The 22,335-nt window shown below is 36.7% G+C and overlaps 1 protein-coding gene across 2 annotated transcripts in view; it reads right to left on the minus strand.

Annotated features, from left to right (window-relative positions):
- myom1b (myomesin 1b) overlaps positions 1 to 16,920 on the minus strand; it is a 52,772-nt gene extending 35,852 nt beyond the window's left edge. For both annotated transcript variants that reach the window (XM_089123428.1, XM_089123447.1), the window contains exons 1-6: positions 16,772 to 16,920; positions 10,952 to 11,086; positions 8,678 to 8,852; positions 5,158 to 5,315; positions 1,863 to 1,955; positions 1,692 to 1,780 (exon numbers count right to left, since the gene is read on the minus strand). In XM_089123428.1, the coding sequence (XP_088979554.1) occupies positions 1,692 to 1,780; positions 1,863 to 1,955; positions 5,158 to 5,315; positions 8,678 to 8,852; positions 10,952 to 11,086; positions 16,772 to 16,914 (793 nt within the window). In that variant the 5' untranslated portion in view covers positions 16,915 to 16,920. The remainder of the gene's footprint in view (positions 1 to 1,691; positions 1,781 to 1,862; positions 1,956 to 5,157; positions 5,316 to 8,677; positions 8,853 to 10,951; positions 11,087 to 16,771) is intronic.
- Between the last annotated feature and the right edge of the window lie 5,415 nt (positions 16,921 to 22,335).

The following is a 22,335-nucleotide window of genomic DNA, read 5'->3' on the forward strand; positions in this document are numbered from 1 at the left end:
ACTGTATCTAAAGAACTAATATGACCAACAAGCAGTTAGTTTGGGGTAATCAGACGTACTTTTTAACACAGTCTCATCCCAAGACGTCATACAACTGACGCTTTTGACCATACGTCAACATCCGCCGTTTTAAGGTACCCTTAAACGTCGGTTAGATGACGATCCTGGGGCGTCATCCAACTGACGCTTTAACTTTAACGTCAGTTAGGTGACGGGGTAGGTTTAGGTCAGGGGTAGGGTTAGGATTAGATAACGTCATCTAACCGACGTTTAAGGGTACCCTAAAACGGCGGATGTTGACGTATGGTCAATTGCGTCAGTTGTATGACGTCTTGGGATGAGACTGTATCAAATTAGACCAATCTGCATTTTTGTGTAACTGACATAAAAAAGTCATGAACCATCTTAAAGAAAATGCGTCCAACTTGTAAGTCTTGGCAGTTGATGCAACTGGCCCTAGTTATTGAGTTCACTTAACTTTGTTAATTTGCGCATCGTCCGTATCTCCTATCGATGCAGTAATCATGGAATTGCGTTCTCATGCTAATTTGTTTCTCATAAATCTCATGCTAACTTTTTGCTGAAGAGTATAGAGCTCGATTGTGGGGGTGGCAATTGAGTGCCGAAGTTACGACGTCACTCTGTAGGCCAAAACGCGGAAGTGAGTTAGCATTTTAGCACTCCCGGTTCCCTCGCTCTAAGGTCTATGGGATTTTTGAATGGGTTTTTGCTAAATCGCCTGAAATAAGGTCTGTGGTGAACAAGGCCTCTAAATATTTTAACAATTTGATCTATGACATAGAACACAAAGTTATAACCTGCTTGTGTTTTTTTAAACTTTATTGTGTATTGATAGACAAAACGTGTAAGGGTCACAACTCTTTGTTAAACACAGATCTTATTTTTGCGATTTTCCAAAAGTCTATGGGGAAAATGCTTTTCAATCGAGGGAACTCGTGCGCCGCTAGCTTCCGAGTTGTCCTACAAAGTGATGTCATCACTTCGGCACTCTATACAAAGACTATATTGTATATTGCTCTGAGCAATGAACGCGCAAGTGCCATGACATAACTTGCTATAACTTGTTAATAACTTGCACATTCTTTAAATTTACAAGCTAAATTTGGAATGATCTACTGTATATGTTAACTGTTGATTTTAATTTAAATAGAGATGATCAACTGGTTTTACGGCCACCGCTCTATTGAAGTAAATTAAGCTAGTTGGAACAACTTAATTTTTACAACTTAAAAAAACAACTTTTTAGTAAAAAAACAACTTAAAAATTGTGTTTATGCTACATATAATTATGTCCCTCTAACTTAATGTAGTTTGTTGATTGAACATAATTTTATTAGAAGTTTACATTTCAAAAAGATTGATGCAAACTGTTACATTTTATTTTATTTATTATTTTTTTAGGCAAAACATTTGTTTTTAGAGTGTGGCAACATACAATTTTTTCATTTGAATGAAATGGAGTATAATGCTTAACAGGATTCTGATTTGTGATCAAAATGGACCTATTTATTAAATGTATAAAACAAAAAATACAATTTTTGTATTGAGTAGTGAGTAGTTAGGGATAGTAATTCTCTGGATTGATATTTTAGGTAACTACTGGATGTAGTTGCAATCATTGTTCTAGGACGGTATAAATAAGAGTTTAGGATGATTTATTTCAGACTTACTTTTGACGACAACAGAAGCAAAAGCAGAGTTCTCGCCCTTGCTGTTCATGGCTGACACTCGATATTGTGCAGTGTCATCAAAATCACACCTTGAATTAGAGACAGATGTGTTACTCACACAACCATTGCAAATCACTTTGACTGTGCACTTTGAAGTCCATGTGTGCTCACCTGTTAATCTCCAGGGAGTGGACATTATAGCTGCTCTCCAATTTGTACTTTCCTGGCTTGGACATAGGATCAATGCTAACATTGTTCTTGTACCTGAGGGAGGAAAAGGATGGATTGAAATAATGCAGGGATGATGCAGACTGCAAAGTGGAGGCTGAAGGCCAAGCCTTCATTGATCTGTTCATATGGAAAGAAATTTCAGATAAAATGTTACATTCAAAGTCCATTGTGCCACCACAGCACAACAAGGGCTGTCCCAAATCAAAATCTCCTTACAATATGGGCTTGAAATGCACCCTTCGTTTCGTGGACAATGAAAGTTGCAACAGATGGAAATAGGGCTGCAACACCTAAGCCGATAGCATCGACAATAATCGATAATGAAAAATCATTGACAACACATGTCATTATATATATTAGTCTCGTCTGCGCAACGTGCACTCAAAACTTCTGCTAGTCACATCGACACATTTCTATGGACAAAATTACGGAGCCCCCCTACTCCCACTTAAAAAATTAATTATACCTATCTTGTGGTCTCAAGATAGTAACTCGTGGCCTCAAGATACAATCTCGTGGCCTCAAGATAGATCTTGAGGCCACGAGATAGTATCTTGAGGCCATGAGTTACTATCTTGAGGCAACGAGTTACTATCTTGAGGCAACGAGTTACTATCTTGAGGCCACGAGTTAGTATCTTGAGGCCACAAGTTAGTATCTTGAGGCCACAAGTTAGTATCTTGAGGCCACAAGTTAGTATCTTGAGGCCACGAGTTAGTATCTTGAGGCCACGAGTTACTATCTTGAGGCCACGAGTTACTATCTTGAGACCACAAGATACTATTTTGAGGCCACAAGTTAGTACCTTGAGGCCACGAGTTACTATCTTGAGGCCACGAGTTACTATCTTGAGACCACAAGATACTATCTTGAGGCCACGAGTTAGTACCTTGAGGCCACGAATTACTATCTTGAGGCCACGAGTTAGTATCTCGAGGCCACAAGTTAGTATCTTGAGGCCACAAGTTAGTATCTTGAGGCCACGAGTTAGTATCTTGAGGCCACGAGTTACTATCTTGAGCTTGAGGCCACGAGTTACTATCTTGAGACCACAAGATACTATTTTGAGGCCACAAGTTAGTACCTTGAGGCCACGAGTTACTATCTTGAGGCCACGAGTTACTATCTTGAGACCACAAGATACTATCTTGAGGCCACGAGTTAGTATCTTGAGGCCACGAGTTACTATCTTGAGACCACAAGATACTATCTTGAGGCCACGAGTTAGTACCTTGAGGCCACGAGTTAGTATCTTGAGGCCACGAGTTACTATATTGAGGCCACGGGATAGTATCTTGAGGCCACGAGTTAGTATCTTGAGGCCACGGGATAGTATCTTGAGGCCACGAGTTACTATCTTGAGGCCACGAGTTAGTATCTTGAGGCCACGAGTTAGTACCTTGAGGCCACGAGTTAGTATCTTGAGGCCACGAGTTAGTATCTTGAGGCCACGGGATAGTATCTTGAGGCCACAAGTTAGTATCTTGAGGCCACGAGTTAGTATCTTGAGGCCACGAATTACTATCTTGAGGCCACAAGTTAGTATCTTGAGGCCACGAGTTAGTATCTTGAGGCCACGGGATAGTATCTTGAGGCCACGAGTTACTATCTTGAGGCCACGAGTTACTATCTTGAGACCACAAGATACTATCTTGAGGCCACGAGTTAGTATCTTGAGGCCACGAGTTACTATCTTGAGACCACAAGATACTATCTTGAGGCCACGAGTTAGTACCTTGAGGCCACGAGTTAGTATCTTGAGGCCACGAGTTACTATATTGAGGCCACGGGATAGTATCTTGAGGCCACGAGTTAGTATCTTGAGGCCACGGGATAGTATCTTGAGGCCACGAGTTACTATCTTGAGGCCACGAGTTAGTATCTTGAGGCCACGAGTTAGTACCTTGAGGCCACGAGTTAGTACCTTGAGGCCACGAGTTAGTATCTTGAGGCCACGAGTTAGTATCTTGAGGCCACGAGTTAGTATCTTGAGGCCACGAGTTAGTATCTTGAGGCCACGAGTTAGTACCTTGAGGCCACGAGTTAGTATCTTGAGGCCACGAGTTAGTACCTTGAGGCCACGAGTTAGTACCTTGAGGCCACGAGTTAGTACCTTGAGGCCACGAGTTAGTATCTTGAGGCCACGAGTTAGTATCTTGAGGCCACGGGATAGTATCTTGAGGCCACAAGTTAGTATCTTGAGGCCACGAGTTAGTATCTTGAGGCCACGAATTACTATCTTGAGGCCACAAGTTAGTATCTTGAGGCCACGAGTTAGTATCTTGAGGCCACGGGATAGTATCTTGAGGCCACGAGTTACTATCTTGAGGCCACGGGATAGTATCTTGAGGCCACGAGTTAGTATCTTGAGCCCACGAATTACTATCTTGAGGCCACAAGTTACTATCTTGAGGCCACGAGTTAGTATCTTGAGGCCACAAGTTAGTATCTTGAGCCCACGAATTACTATCTTGAGGCCACGAGTTAGTATCTTGAGGCCACGAGATAGTTATAATTAACTTTTTTTGCCAAAGTGGGACTAGGGGTGCTCCGTACAAAATGCATATTGTTAAAAATATTATTGACGGAAACAGAGTGAACTGCTGTGGGAAAGGTACGTAATCCGAGCTGCCCAAAACATGAGAATTATTTATTTTAGTAGATTTCATTGGTCATAATGGTACTGTAAATGTAATTTGTAATTTGTCAGTATATCACGCTCAACGGCTATAGAATACCCATAATGCACCGCGAGGCTCACTGAATGAATTCCTGTGTCTCTCCAGAAGATGAACGCAGCTGATCATCCATATTTTCCAAACAGCTGGTCCAATGTAGCTATATATTTATCATACATAGGATATACATTAACTGATTATTCATTTCTTTAATTAAGGTTTATACATGCTAGTTTCCATGACAGATTTCAAGATCTTTTCGTTATAGCCTATGAGCTGCTAGTTTGCTAAGTTTCATTAAAGGTGCAGTATGTAAGAATGGTCGAAATAGGTATTGCATTTCTCTCGCCACCTAACAAAATAAAATGAAAACAGAAAATATAAAAATAAATAAGACATTAATACAAACTGAATATTACAATACTAAAAAAACACTGTTTGTCACATATTATTCTTGACCTAATGCAGTCATCATTAGTAGCGTGCACACATGTGTCTATGCATGTGTGTTTGTGTACATACATTATGTGCATGCTTGTTTGTGCATGCTAACTCACCACACGACGCGTGGTTCAGGCCATCCTGAGATGGTACAGTGCAGCCTCACACACTGGTTCTCCCAAACAGTGTGGGAACGAGGCGCGGTCACAAACTCGGGCGTGTGCATCAGGCTGTCCTCGTTCAGACGCTTATGGTACTCTTCGTTCTCATGGATCTGAGGGAATGCAGCCATTCATGTATTGTTTAGAAAGTGGCAACATTGTTTGGTCATAAAGGCATTAGCATGCTGAAAAACTAACTGTAAGGTATTTATGACCAAACACGTTACTATTTTAAGATGCAAACTGCCTAAACGTATGTTCTGTGTTCAAGGTAAGCCGAGAAGATTTCGATGAATCCTCTTGATTTGTAAAAAATTAAATGTATACAGTAATTCACTTATAGAAATCTGGCAAGATTTCCTTGCAGATATAAATATTAAAATAAACTTTTCTGAAAATACAACCACGAGAGTTAAACATTTGTTATGTGTGATTAGAAACAATCATTGCTAAACTTGTTTGTGCAATGTCAAATATTTCAGCTCCTGTCATATCTATCCCTTTTGAAAAAGAAGTAGACTTTATCATACTTCTAAATAGAGTACTTATTACAAAAATAATTCACTTAAGTGCGAATTGAATGTAATGTTTCCAGACACTTAATCGCATGTTAATAGCAATGAAAATGAATTATAGTTTAAAATTAATTTCAATGCTATCAGCAGAATTATTAGTAGGATTTTTATACATATAATGAATATTAATATTTGTAAAACACATTTTAAACATATTTGTAATGACACGTATACAAAATGAAGTTGCAATTATAGGCCTACATGTAAAATATATTTACTTAAAATGTAATATTGAATAACTAAAATTATAATTAGTCATTTACATGTGCTTGTAAATTTACATGTGTAATTAAACGTTGTACTTTACAGTAAAACTTTTAATTTCACATAATTACAAAGTGTACATTTTAAAAGTGTACTTAAGTGTGTTACAAAACATAGTCATGAAAGTGTACACACTTAAGTGGCCTTTTATTTTATTAATGTTATATTATCTAGAAGTACAGTTTAAAAATATATATATACTTTTAAGATTTGAAGTACACTTCAAGTCACATTTAAGCGCACTTCTTTTTCACAAGCCAGTGTTAAGCTGGTTTACCAGAAAATGATTGTAAACAAAAAGAAAATCCACCCAGAGGAACTAGTAGCAATGCATAGTAAACAGAAATTTTGCTTATAAAGTAGTACCACTACTAAAATAAAACTTTAAGTTTCACATTTACGCACAAACCCCCCAGAATGCCTTTCCCCAAAGTACATTATATTGTTATGACTTTTGTTTTTACAAACCAGGTTATTGACAGTGGTAAGCTATCCCTTGCCACAAATCCTGTCAGAACAAAGAGTGTAATATGGAACTTTTCTAATGAGGAATCTTCTATTTGCATAATATGTAAACAAAATGTATGGAGCATGTCTAATTAGTTCTTCACCAGGACTCATGGATCGAGTGCCTCCTTGAAGTCATTGCTTCTATTTGTCCAGTCATGTCAGTGTAATCGTGATCTCCTCAAGGCTTCCCTCAGCTATCAGCACATCACTTGTCGACAACAGTAGTTTCATCGTCACTTTAACACGCACCACAGATTAACGCAACACCACACATCCACATAAAACATTACAACCCTTGAAATCTGGCACCACGGTGGCATAGTTTGTTGGCACCAGGACCAGAACTAAATAAAGGTTTGGTTCTTGATACTTTCTTGCTCTTTTTCCTATCTAAAAAAAATAGGGAACATATAGGCTAGACCTTATGCACCAGAGAAACGTGGGCGCCGTCATCTTTAGAATATTGTCTTTGAACTTCCGGTTCTGTATATTTCTATGGCATCGCTCGAGGAGAAATTAGCTGGTGAAGTGGATTTACTTATTGTTAACAAAAGTTATCATGAGCATTGTAATGTTTATCATAAGCATTATAAAGCAGATGTCTTAACAAATGTCGAACGGGAATTTTTTTACGAGCAGTTCATTCATACCTATGCAAGATCGCTGTGGAAATACAGACCGGATGTCAAAAGACAACGAGTACAACGCTGAAAAGGGGCGGGGCTACATAAGGTCTAAGCCTACGATGAAAGCAATTCAAGTCTTCTGTTGCACAATTGATTCACAAAAAATAAAATGTTCACCTTTTTTGTTTTTAGTGTGTAGGCTTCATGTTTAGTAACATGGGACAATCAGTTTGCAAATGTATGAGTTTGTTGTTGTAACAATTTAAAAACATCAAATGTTACTAAAAAATAATTATAAAGTTAAAGCTACATTTTCTGAATAAAATTTCTGGTGCCATACAGTTGCTATTCGGTTGCTAAGCTTGCTTTACGTGGTTGCTAGTGGATTGCTTACTGGCAGTAAAATGAGCCCACCTCTGGGTCTATGTCATTCTTGTTGCTAGATATAACATTTTCAATTTATGTCAATGTCAAGATGAGATGTTTAAAATTGTTTTGTCATTCAATTGACATACAATTTAAGTCCATTGCACAAATTGTGCAGAAAAAGTTATACACTGAAGTTTAATACATGGGTTAGGTGATTCAAATACCGTAGTGATGCTTATCCCTTGTGAAAAAGAAGTGTACTGAATTGTTTTATTAAATGTGTAGCCTACTTTAAATCTTAAAAGTATAATAAAAAGAATGGTACGTGCAGATAATATAATATTACTGATATAAACGACCACTTAAGTTCACTTCACACTAAGTTAAGTATACACTTAAGTATACTTTTAAATCAATATTATTTTAATAATGTTTTGTCGCACTTTAAAGTACACTCATTTTAATGTGTTGACTAACATACTAATGCACATGTAAAGTATTTAATTATAATTTTATCTGTAGTGTGTTCTTTGATATTACATTTAAAGTTAATATATTTTAAATGTAACAAATTACAACTTTTATCAAATTTACCAATGTGTTATTACAAATATATTTAAATACATGACATGTAAGTGTCATTAGAAATGGCGTATAAGAATATTCGGCAGTACATTTTAAGTATTTATGAAATTGTATGTAATATTAATATTATATTTATGTAAAGATATACTTAAGACCTACTTTAAGTGGGTCAAAAAAACCCACTAAAGTTCAGCTAATTGCATTTAATGTCATTTTAAGACTTTAATAGATCATGCAATTAAGTGTCCGAAAAATATCACATCAAATTTGCACTTAAGCATATTCTTTAAAGCATATTGTTTCCGTAATAAGTAAAAAATAAAGTTTTGCTTAAGTGTACTTCTTTTTCACAAGGGAACTGAGCAAGGGAGCTGTCAAACATGTGGTGCAGCTCAGTTCAACAGTTTGTAGTTGTAATAAATTTAAGTGAGAAGTGTTACTTGAAAAATAGTCATTCATTTAGAATGGTTATCAAGAGAAAAGCATTTTTAAAACCGTAATCATGAGTTATGTGTTTAGGAACAGGACTTTAGGATCTCCACTGACCCTCTTGCTAAGGGAGATGCGCTCGGCAGACTCCCTCATGACGGTTCTGCGGGACTTGTATTCGGTGCGCTCCGACTCCACTCCGCTAGAGAAGAGGTCACGGCGTGCCAGATAGCCAGCACTCTCTTTAGCACGCGCTTCCTCAGTGTCTGATAGGCCACTTTGAAACTCATGACTGAGGGGAGATCATCATATTCACTCATGAATTAAACAAAGCAGTACAACACATATTCTGTCGCATATATACACAAGGGTTTTTAAAAAAAAAAAAAGAGAGAGAAATGCCACTTTACATCTGTGTTATTTAAGAGAACATCCAATATCTTCCCATATACACCCTTAAAGGTTAATCAATGGTCCTTTGAAATAACTTTTCCTACCAAGAACCATTTTGGCCAAAGTTACTCTAGCTGAATGGTTCTCTCTACTCAAAGTTAAATGAAAGGTTCCATCAAAGGCTTTCCCCTGTGAAAAAGAAGTGCACTTAATTGTACTGAATGTGCACTTGTAGTGCATTTCAAACCTTAAAAGTATATAAAAAATACTTAAAGATAATATAATATTAATTAAATAAAAGGTCACTTAAGCGTACTTAAATAGAGTAAACGTTCAAAACTGCTTAAAACAGTTAAAATGCTGGGTTGTTTTAACCCAACACTGGGTCAAATATGGACAAATGTTAAAAATGTAATAATAAAAAAATGTTTGTCCATATTTTACCCAAAGTTGGGTTAAAACAACCCAGCAATTTTTAGAGAATACAATTTATAGCCTAATGTCAAATGAAAAGTTTTCATTTAAAGTCAAACCTTTAAGTTTTAATAATCTTTCGGTGTGCTTTAAAGAAGCACACTTGCTTTGATGTGTTGACTAACATATTAGTGCACATATAAAATGACTTTATTATAATAAATGTGTCAATATTTCATCTACAGTTAAGACATTTTAAATATATTAAATTGCACCTTTATCATTACAAATGTATAAGGGCTGTGCAAAAGTTAATTGCGATTAATCGCATCCAAAATAAAAGTCTGTGTTTACATAATATATTTGTGTGTGCTGTATATAATTATTTTGTATATATAAATACCTATGCATGCATGTATATATTTAAGAATTATTTGCGCTTAAATTCTGTATGTATTTATAAATACATAATCTATATTAGATAAATATAAATATTTTAGATATGAATAACACATTTTCTTAAATATATACATGCATGTGTGTGTATTTATATATACAAAATAATTATATACAGCACACACAAATATATTATGTAAACACAGACTTTTATTTTGAATGCAATTAATCGCAATTAATTTTTGCACAGCCCTAATAAATACAAATATTTATATACAAGAAATACATATTTTAAAAAGGAATTACATTAAAGAATATTTTAGTTTACCATAAGTGCTTATCAGTACATTCAGCAGTACACTTTAACCATCTTTCCAAGACAATAAATGTAATTATAAAATTACAAATGAAGACCTCCGATGCAAAAGCCTCTAAAAGTCACCTATGTCAAAAATAAGATGCTCTACTATATGTTCATCAAATACTTTCATTTCAAACTCAGTGGGATTTAGTCTCAGCACATAATGACGGCATTGATGAAGTAAGACATGGTCCTGGATCAACATTACTGTCCCAAAATGTAGTCCTTGCCCAATCCCAACCCCTAAACCTAACCCTACCCATAACTTTTCCCTAAAATCAGAGGATAATTATAGGTGAATAACAATAAGGTTTAAGTACTTCACTCTGGTTCTAAGCCTAATCTTGACATTACATTAACTTTAAACTTGTCCCTCAAATCTGATTGGTTGATTGGAAAGTTGATCCAGGAACGTGTGGTACGTGTGGTAAATTACGTTCACACTTAGAGGCTTTTGCATCTGAAGTCTTCAAATATAGATGGGTCATAAAAAGCACTCTAAAGTTCAGATAATTACATTTAATACAAATGTTAACTATTTTTGTTGAATTGCTATTGAAAATAAGGCTAAGTGTACTTCTTACTCACAAGGGTTAAAGAACCATGATACCTTTCTTCGATGGAATCTGACTCTGACTGTAAAATCATATGTGAAGCCTTTTTGTGAGTGTAGGTAAATGGGACTTGTTTGAAGGCATGTGCATATTATTGCAATGCCTGCTATTAACCCCAATGCATGCTAACAATGGAAAATGTGAAGTACAGAACAGCTGCATCATGTGTTTGTTCCAAGTTCCAACACTAAGAAAACCCACTGTTTTTATTACCTGCCCCTGAAGATGGGCACCACATAACCGATGATCTGGTTCTCCTTGTCCATGGCGAGATAGGTTGGCTTGGCTCTCTTGGGCAGAGGGCTAATCCCCCCCTCTTCTAGAGACGTGTATGTGGCAGCTCTAATGCTACAATGATGCAGAAATGGCAACATACACACACATCGGTGAGTATCCAGCACTTCTTTCACACACTATTATGATTTTTAGAAGGGGTGTGGTGTCATGATGAAGAAAGACTGTTATGGGAGCGAGAGGAAAAAATTTTAAGATAGTGAGTGGGAAGGAGGTTAATCGCCTCAGTGGTCCTATAACAGGACCTGAAATGTATCAAAGCACCAAAAAACTTCACCAATGGTAAAAAAAAAAAATGAAGTAATAGAACCCCCCATCTATACTCACTCTTAAGTCTATGAACTTTCACATCTCAATCTCCACAAAACATTTAACAAAAATCTACTTTTCTACTCTACTAAATGAATCAACACACAACAGCATTAGCAACCCGTTTTACTTCATTAACCCTTAAATCCAATGTTCTGCCTAACATTATTAAGTTTTTGGGTCTTCAGCAATCCGGATGTATAACTAACACGGATGGATCTCTAACTGCCGCAAATGCCATAAAACTCTCTTGATATTCTAATAGCAATTACAAAAGAATCAAAGTATATTTCGTTATCTTTCAAAACTTGAAGGGTTCAATTTGTGCAGATGCTTTTTACCATTGTCAATGTCATTTTAGAGCTCATTTCCCTTATTCACGAACTCAAACATATTCTCAAAACTATCATTTTCAATGTCTTCAAAATCAATATTTTGATCACTCACGCAATCACTGTGTATCAAACATTGGCACCTTGAGGAATAAAGGTGAATTGAGCTTATTAAATCATCATACTTAATTGCTATGAAGAAAAAATATATACTTACACCATTACACCTCGGGTTGCTAGTGACCCTAAACACTTTTTTTGTGTGTTTTTAACATAAAATTTGTTCGAAAACAGACATTCTTTTATAATTAATAATTATTTTGTTATATTGTTTATAATGAATATTTTGAATATTTACTTAAAATCTTTTAAGTATAATAATAAAAAATGCAATGCAGATAATGAAATATTAGTCAAATACAAGGCCACTTAAACAGAGCACATTTTCATGACTATGTTTCTTAACACTCTTAAGTACAATTTTAAAAGAGCACTTTGTAATAATATAACATTTAGGTTTTTCTTTGAAGGACAGTTTAAATCACTATGTTTTAATCTTTTGTCTTGCTTTAAAGAACTGCACTTATTTTGATGTGTTATATAAAAGCACATACTGTTACTGTTTGCTATTACATTTAAATCCCGGAACACACCAAGCTGACGGTCGGCCGTAGGGCAGTTTTTGTGCGTCGGCAAACTAAGTTTCCTCGGTGTGATGCGCATGGTTCCATGTCTTCAGCTTAGTCCTCGTCGGCTTTGTTTCACCCGATTTGACATGTTGAATCGGCGTCGGGCCGTCGGGAAAAGAGAGAACTCTGATTGGCTGTCCAGCTTAGTGAACGAGTCAGTGCACGAGAATAAAAGCAAAACAGCAAGCAAAGAAGTCAAAACGGTAAAGATAGACGGCTGTTCTTATGTTACCTGAGTGTTCCTTTGGCGAATATTTCAATATTAACATGAGCGGAGTGGAATAAAGAAAGTGTTTAGCAGGATTGATATTTAAAACGGTAAGCACGCGCTGCTTTGTTTACGGTATGTGTATCTGCAGCCGGCAGCGTCGGTCGGTTTTCCTTTTTGAATGACGAATATAGACTAATATATCTGCAGAAATAGACAGTTGGCTCATTAAACACGGGCGCAGAACACACATTCTAGCTGACAGTCGCCTGTAGTTCTCTCTGTGTGTTCAAGTGCAGCTTTTTACCCCGACGAGAGCGGACGAGAGGCGACAACACAGTCGGCTTTCATCAGCGCTAGTTCGTCGCCGTCGGCTTGGTGTGTTCCGGGCTTAAAGGATATTAAATTTAAATAGATTTTCAACAGGATATTCAATGCAAAAATAAATGAACTTTTCTGTTGATTTTGATTTTGTGTAGTGCTTTCAATAAGACAAGTGGTTGGAGGGGAGGGTGATATGCAGCGATGAATCGCTTACAACAAGATGAAAACTAAATGGGGTCTTTAAAAAGCTCTCAAATACTGTACATCTCTGTAGGCTACCAAGTTTCTAGGCTGTTTGGAACTCGCGCCAATTGAATAAATTGCTTGTGTTATAATATTCCTAATTTGTACAGTAAGTTGGTATTTATAAGACATCTGGTAAATTAAAATGTATAAAAAAATGAAAATGAAAAAGCATATCCATTGCACTGAAGTTCACCACCAGAGGTAATCACCTGAATATTGATTCACATGCTAGTTACTACAAAATAGACTGCTCAGATTTACATTTTGTGAATTTGCATTCTGTTTACATCATGTAGATCCTTATTCCTCTGCCCCATCCTTACACTCATGCCTTCAGAACAGCGAATCTGATCATACAATACAATTAGGCCCCCTCTCATTCCCAATTTCTACCCAATAAAATGGCTGAGAGCTTGGCATAGCTAGCTTATATTTTAACATATATGTTCATTATATTAAAAAAAGTATATTAAAGTATATTAAAAAAATATCTTGGTTTTTAGTCATCTTGAGCCCCCCTTACAAGTTGAGGCCCATAGTGGGTCCCGTCACCCTGTTTGAGAACCACTGCTTTAGATGACATATAGCCGACACTTCATATATCCTTCACATATCACTATCTTATCCATGCCTCTCATGAGTGTGTATATTTAGACATTCAAGGGTTCAGAAGAGATTGGGTGGGGGGGGGGGGGGAACTAGGACAGCTAAAGTGATTCACAAAACTATATTCTCCCAGCATGGAAAATATTTTAGTTTAGACAATTGGGAGCATGTATGACAGTGGATAACATGAGTAATGGGGTTTAAACAGGAGCATTTGTGCCGACCTGCCATCCTGCGACACCCCAAATCCTGCTTAAAATCCTCTACAGCACAGCTCATGAAAAGAGGGATCTATTCAGGCTGAAAACAAAAGTTTCAACAAGGTCTGTTTGCTTATCCCTTTGTGAAAAAGTACACTTTAGCATAGCCTATATTTAAAAAGAGTACTATAAGGGATAATGTACATCTAACTGGTTGTTATCTCAGAGGGGTCTTGCATCAGCCTGCCCTAGAGGGGTTTATTCTGAGATAACAGCCGGCTGACACAAAATATTGATCTGAATCTAAATATTTTTATTAGGTCTTTAAACGCAAAGCTTCCACGGAGAGAGCAGTCGCTAGCACGGCAAGTTCAAACAAGATGGACATTTAAGGGATACAGTAGCTAGTCATACTACTTATTACACATCATTTCGCCACATAAATAACCCAGCAACATAAGCCCCTTTTCCACCAAAGCATTTTGAGAGCCGGTTCGGAGCCGGTGCCTGCGGTACCAGTTCTTTGTGTTTCGACGTACACAGTGACGGAACGACGTCGTTCCCTGGGCGCTCTAGTCAGTGGAAAAACAAACAGGTTCTGAAGCGGTTCGCAAGTTGAACCAACTTCGAACCAATTTTGAACCAGCACCAGTTCCGAACCAGTTCTTTTTTTGGTGGAAAAGGGGTAGTAGTGTCTACCCAGATCCGGGCCACATCCAGAACATGTGGATTCAATGCTTATCAGATGTGGGCCGGATCTGTTGCTGTCTGGGAATATAGTGATAAGAGACATTCATTTGAGATGAAACTGTTTTAAAATCCTGTATCTAATCCAACAGTGTACAAAATGGCAGCAGCATGAAACAAGAGAGAGCGAGTCCACGATACTGGATGGCATAATTAAATAACTACAAAAAATATTGATTTGACTGAGTAAATATTTTATTAGCTCACCAAACGCATAACGTCCACGAAGAAAAAACGCTAGCAAACGTAGCCAGCCAACTTCAGTAACCCGGTGTTATCAGTTTTCAGCAGTTGCTATGTACCGCTGGATGGTGCGATTGACCAATCAGAATCAAGTATTCCACAGAGCCGTGTAATAATACGCAAATAATAGAATATCCTCCAGTGTGAACTGAATATAATGCTTTCGGACACTTAATTGCATGTCTTTTTACAATTAAATAAAAAAAAATTCGTACATTTTCGTAAGTTTCGTAATTACTTGCCTATACTGACTAAAATAATTTTATTGAAACCTCTATGTATTTAAACAAAACATTGGTAATGATGAGGTTGTAATTTTTCTTTTTTTTACAAGGGTCAGCACATCATTCAGATTATTTATCCAAATCAGAACATAAACTAATTCTGTATTCTGGCTGTCCACACCACACTCTCAATGATTGGCCTTTGGGATGGAGGAATGCTTGGTGGATTTGGAAAGCAGTGCTCAAAAAGGCAACCTATCTTACATTTCCATTTATTCATTTAGCAGAAAATTTTAGGCTATCAAAAGTGATGTACAAATGAGAAATATAAGTGGTTCATCTGGAGCAACTAACTGTTTTAGTTGCTCCAACTAAGCAACTACTGTAAGTGTTATTATTATACAAACTTCTACAGTGTTAAAGATACGTTTTCAACTGAGACCTAAAACCCTTTATAGATGAGTCTGCTGAATACAGAGTGGAAGACTGTTACACAATTTAGGAGCAACTACTGTAAACGCTCAGTCACCCTTTGACTTCTTGGAACGAGGGACTGCCAATAACAATAACTCTAAATCACACACACATACAGTATAGGCTACATAGAAAGGCTCAGAAAATGATTAATGCATAATGCATATGATATGACACACATAATCAAATCTGCTTCTGTGGCCTCTATAAATACACCATGACGTCAAGAACACCAAATGAAGTGCCAAGTTATGTTATGAATGTTATTTATATTACGGCATGAAATCGAGATTAAGAAACCAAGAAACCAATAAAATCATGACTGAGCCTTGAAATATTTTAATATGTGCAGATTGTTGTAAGATTCTTGTGGGTACAGTAACATTAGTCCCAAACAAGACAGAAGATATAACCTTACATTCTGACATTCAGAGTGACCCAGAAAGCAACTGCCTACACAAACATGAGCCAACAGTCACATGACCTGACGTAAATCAAACAAAGTGTAGGCATGGATCCAAACCACAGAAAGGCCTAAAAAGATTCACACCAAGTTTTGAATCAAGAAGCAGTCTATCTAGGAACCAAAGTTAAGTCAAAGTTAAGCAGAACCTACTCCAAATGGCACTATTTTGTAAAGAAATGCTAATACAGTAGGCCCACGCCTTCTTAAATATGATAGCCAACCGAAGGATATTGTAAGTGTCAGCAACAAGCACACTGCATGCAGAATACTCTTATCAATTGCACGTTTTAAGGAAGATTTAAGGTTGGGTGGGAAAAACTGATTAGCACAGATTACACAAAACAAGTGGGCCAACAGTAGTTGGTATTTTTTGTCTTTATGTGAAGGATAAAGCTGCGGTCACATTTACGAAATGGCGGGAAAATTTCACAGGCAAAAAAGTCATGGCATCTTGCGATGATGCATGAACAGCTTATGATCTGCGAGGGGAATTTAAACACATGGATCCCTATTGAAATGACTGGATTTCGCCCACAAATTTTCAGCAAGAAACGGTAAACGTGACCGCACCTTAAAGACAGGTAAGGGGATAACGATGAGCTGGCTGCTAGAATGAGTTCAAGTTATGGGACTGGGAAGGATTTACAGTTGATCTTGCCATGCTCTCTTACCCCTTGGTGCTTTTGCTGCTATGAGAAGAATAACTACTAGCGTTCTGCTGGTATTGGCTGATAGCAGACTCCGCCTCCCGGCTACGGTAGCCACGATCGTAATGGCGGTGGTGTTTCTGGTAGAATGGTATCGATCCCGACATTGTGTCCTCTTTAGCTCAGATACTGTCTTCAGATATGAATCTCTTTTAGTCAGAAGATTTAAAACTTTCTAACAACATATCAAATATGAATATCGCACCCAGTGATTTATCAGTAATAATTTCACAGGAAAGATTTATCAGCGCTTTAACTTCACAATAAATTTGCACAGAATTAAGTTTAATGTCAATTTGTAGATTACTTTTTTTTTCTGTTAGCTCACGTACGTCTGCAAGTAAAATATCTCTTTATCTATAAAGCAACTGCTGTTTACTAACATCTGATAGACATTTTCTAAACGTCTATTTGACATCTAACAGAAAACGTCCTAAAGACGTATTGCAGATAAGCAAACTCTCTAAAAAATATGTCTACCAGATGTAAACACGGGCGTCAAATAGACGACTCCGTTATGTATGGGGAGAGCGGGGCACACATGCCAGCATGACGAAACTTATATCAACACTGTATAGAGAAAAAAATGCTGAAATCTTTGTAAGATATCACTGAACATTTATAGCAAAATTACATTTCTTACTAATGTTAATTTTTCATCTCTATTTTTTGTGTTTATTTAAAATGAGATAAATCTGATATGAATCTCCAATATGTTATTTAACAGTTTATATAGTTCTTTAATGCTTCGCTAACTTGCAAAAAACGCAGGGATTAAATCCCAGTTGTACATATGAGGAATGTTGTAACACTGCATGGGTGTTACATGTGCGCCTATTAGAAATAAGATATTTTATTCTATACTTTTATTAATTATATTGTGAAAACATGAGAAAAATTAAAATAAAGACTGAGAGTCAATGTTGTATTGCTGTATTATTGTATTGTGTTTTCCGTTGTGTTTATCGTCAAACTCAAAAAATATGTTAATTTATAATTATTAAAAAATTCCATTATTTTACATGAAAAAGTTAATAATTGTATTTTATTGAGAAAATATTTTGGTTTGACTTGTATAAATTTTTATTGGATCATTTAACATTTTAAGCTGTTATATGGTAATGTTACAATATGCCCCTCACATGTTACAATGTACCCCATGGGGCACGTTGTCACATTTGACTTCCATTCTTTCGGGGTATATCAAGAAAAAAAGTATACGCTGTATTAACAAAACAAAACCACATAATTGTACAAAACATGTGGGGGGAAATAAATACTCATGTGGGGAAAAATAATAAACCCTAAGTAGATTTACACAAACTGAGAAAGTCAAAAAGTGTTGTGCCCCGCTCCCCCTAGGTGTGCTATCAGGTTAATACTTAACTCTTTTTAAACAAACAATCTGTGTCTAATTGAATGGGTTTTTCGTTTTTATGTTGTTATGTATACATACACACAAACACAGGTACATACATAATATAGCCTATATATAGCCTGCTGCTGAGTATGAGTACTGAGAACACACTGGTAAGTACAACTAATGAAATAGTGACTGCAAAGTTACTGTTCTCAGGACATTTTAATTTCACACATTGATATTGCATAGTTGCCTAAAATTCATAGTTTGTTTTATCGTTAAAAAGACGGTATATAGGCTAACTCATTCTAAATAAATGTTGTGGTAGATGTTTTTTTTTTCTTTAGATATTTCTAAATATTTCAAACAAAACAATAAAGCTATAAGGTTCACACTGCCACCATATTTGACGTGTAAAATAAATATCTGTTCGATTTTTATGATTAGCTATTATATTTTGACAGCTCACCTCTTCCTTAAACTAGAACGGATTTGGTAGGCTATCAATTGTAAAATTCACAAGAACAAAAACTCCTGACAAATCGATTTCACCTGACAAACCTCATGCGTTCATGCAGCGGATCATCTCACCTTGCCAAAGGTCTGCAAACAGCTCAGAGCCGGATCGGAGAGCAGCGCGTCAGGAATACTCAACCAAGATCCAAATCCAAGCAAAGACGCAAACTGGCACTGCGCTGAGAACGGGAGCTGCTGTCCACACAACAAAAATAATATTGGCAATGGCAGGAATGTCCAGGCGACTCTCACGACCTTTTATGGCGACAGGGGCTGTTAAATATAGCCATGGTGCACAGGAGTATCGGTACATTTTACGCTTGCTCCGTGCGTTGACGACTTTTGACGAGTTATTGTTTGTTTATATTATAGGCTGTCATACAGAGCCGGCTTCAGACCGCTTTTAGCAGGGGGGCATTTATTTTCAATGGGTGGGCACTATATGGAGACTTTTTTTCGGATATCAGATATCCTATATGTATTATTGCTACTGCCTTTTCTGTTAGCTATTACCATGAAGTAATGCAACCCAGAACCCACACAATAAACACATAAAACATTACACATTGTTGCAAGACGAGCGACTCTTAAGAAATTTGATTAAGGGTTAAATAGGCCTATACAAAAAAAAAATAAAAAAAAAATAAAAATTGCAAGACCGATCTAATGAGCCGTTTGTACACATATATTTGTACTATTTCTCACTGAAATGTGAATTACATTAAACTGATATTATTTTGTAAATTATATCATAATTCAATTTGGGGGGGCATAAAATAGCCTACATTTGGGGTGGCATTGCCCCATAGCGCCGGCACTGCTGTCATATCAGTAGGCTATAACACTTAAAAAAATGATTGTGTTTTTAAATTAAATTTACATTTACATTACATTTAAATTCCATTACATTTAATGACTTGGGCACAGTATTGTGTTCAAACAAAACATGTCACAAACAAAAAAAAAGTTTGTTAGGATTATGTTTGTAAGGATTTATGTAGCCTAGGCTAAACATATTTAGCCTACATAAACAATTAAGACTTCACACCATGATCAACTACAGCTGTGGTTTCTTAAACCACGTGTCAACTAAAGCTTTGTAAAACTATTTATCACTACAGAAAGTGCATACAATTTGAATCAAGTGAACCATTAGTCGATCAGCACTATGCCTTTCAAAGTAAAGGCTACACATACGGAAAACCATTTTGTAAGAGGTTTTGAAAATCGGTACAGTTGTGGGGGGTGGTCGGAGCTTTAAAGAGATAGTTCACTTTGAAATTAATTTTTGATATGTTTTAGCTTACCTCAAGGGCATCCAAGATGCAGGTGTCTTTCTTTCCAAAGTATTTTCAATTTTGATATTTTTAGGTCAAACCGTTGTTGTCTATCAGTCATATAATGGAGATTTATAGGGCCATATCAACATATCAAAAATTAATTTCAAAGTGAACTGAAAAACGTTCCTGTAGGTCTTTCAAACCGTATAGCGTCACCAATGGGTCAAAGATGCACTGATGGTGTAACTTTAAACCCATAGGGCCTAGAAGCAATTCCTTTTTTTCCTTTTCAGATTCCAACCAGCCAATGCAATAGTCTCTATTTGGAGACCACACAACCTCTGCTGCGACCACCAAAGCACGCAAAAATTGATCGGATTTGTGGCATTGATTGAATGGTCAATAGAAGTCTTCAAAGCCCTGAGTGGAAAGAGATTATGCAACTGTAACTGTAACTGTTCCTCTGACTCAAAAAGGGGAGATGGTCTGTAAAGTAATAACTTTAGACCTAAAGGATGTAGAGATATTCCTGGATCAAAGTCCATTCAGGTCACCAACTTTCTTAAATGAAGCCAAAGCTAAGCCATTTCAAGAGATAAAGCTAATTATCTGATACAAATGAGAGAGCAGCCAATGAGTTAGCGTGATTCGATATGGAAAACAAAAGTAAGAAAATCATTTTTTGCAGTGTACAAATGTTTCAACAACCTTTGTTCATCTTTGAAACACAAATGAAGATATTCTATTTTTAATCAAACCTGAGAGAATTATGTCCCTCCAATGAAAGTCTATGCAACTAAAATTTTGATGCTTCAAAAAGGTAACAAAAACTTATAATAATACTTGTTTTTGTATTATGATTTTTGTAAAACTTGTAAAAATAATCCATATAAATTAAGCGGTTTTAAATCTCTGGGTTCAGACTACGTTCAGACTGTCAGTCCAAATCCGATTTTTGTGCATTTTGAAACCATGCTTGGTTGACGTGTGAGAACTAATGAGGTTTATTTTTGCGTGTCAAGCAATTGAGCTCAGAGACCAGCAGGCAAATGTGGAGGGGAAAGGAACTGAACTTGGTTTTATACCAAGCAATTTATTGAACCAAGAGTGACAGCATCCTAGACATTTCGTGGGCCTGCTGTATGTATTCACATTACACAAGCAAACTAGATTTTTCCGGTATGGAATTTTAGAAATGGTTAGATTACCTTCCTAAGCCTCTGACCTTATGGTTCTCTTCCTTTCAAAGGCCTTCTTCTCAGCTGTGGTCCGCACTAACAATAGCCATGCTATTGTTATCTTCCGTCACATGCATCACATGCCAAAAACAATGTGTGTGTTTGTGTGTGTGTGTGTGTGTGAAAGAGAGAAAGAGAGATACATATATAAATAAATAGAAAGAGGGGGAGGGGCCCAGAGGCAACCAGACAGTGTCTCATGCAGGTCTAACTGATATGCTTAAAGGGATACTCCACTTTTTTTTTTTTTTTTTTTTTAAATAAGCTCATTTTACCACTTCCCCAGAGTTAAACAGTTGAGTTTTACCGTTTTCAAATCCATTCGAACGATTTTCTGATATTTAGAAGAATATCAGTAACCAGACCGTTTCTGGTCTCATTGACTTCCATAGTAGGAAAAAAATATACTATGGAAGTCAATGAGACCAGAAACTGTCTGGTTACTGATATTCTTCTAAATATCAAAAAAAAAAAAAAAAAAAAAAAAATTCTGAATACATTTGAAAACGGTAAAACACAACTATTTAACTCTGGGGTAGCGGTAATGAGCCTATTTCCAAAAAAAGTGGAGTATCCCTTTAAATGGTGCCAGACTACAAAAAACAAAAAAACAAAAAACAAAAACAGAAATAACACACACACACACACACACACACACACACACACACTTAGCTATCTACAATACAAAGGAACAGTAAATGCTATTGTTTTTATATACAGCCATGGTAATACATATTATAACCAAACCCTGCACGACAAATCCTCTTATTCACCACTTTTGAATAAGAAACAATATCAAGTCTATAAAGCTCATCAAAACTCCAGATAACAAGCGTATCGGTTAGTGGACTCGTTTAAACAGTATACACACACCCATCCTGGATATTTTCACTACACACTATAAGCAGAAGACCCCCAAGGCATAGCTGAGGACCACTACGGCGGAGCTGATGGGGCTGAAGACCATCTGAGCGAAACTGAAGATCCCCAAGGGGTTGAGGACCATCTTCTCTCTCAATACTCCACTTTCACGGCATGTTTGTGGCTGCCAAGTTTCAGTTATAGAAGCACGCAACATGGTGACGCTTGCTCGCTGGGTATCACGTCAGAGTCAGCACGATTTAGAGTCGTAAA

Source organism: Pimephales promelas, chromosome 1, assembly GCF_988280905.1.
Source record: "Pimephales promelas chromosome 1, fPimPro1.hap1.1, whole genome shotgun sequence".
Classification (NCBI taxonomy): domain Eukaryota; kingdom Metazoa; phylum Chordata; class Actinopteri; order Cypriniformes; family Leuciscidae; genus Pimephales; species Pimephales promelas.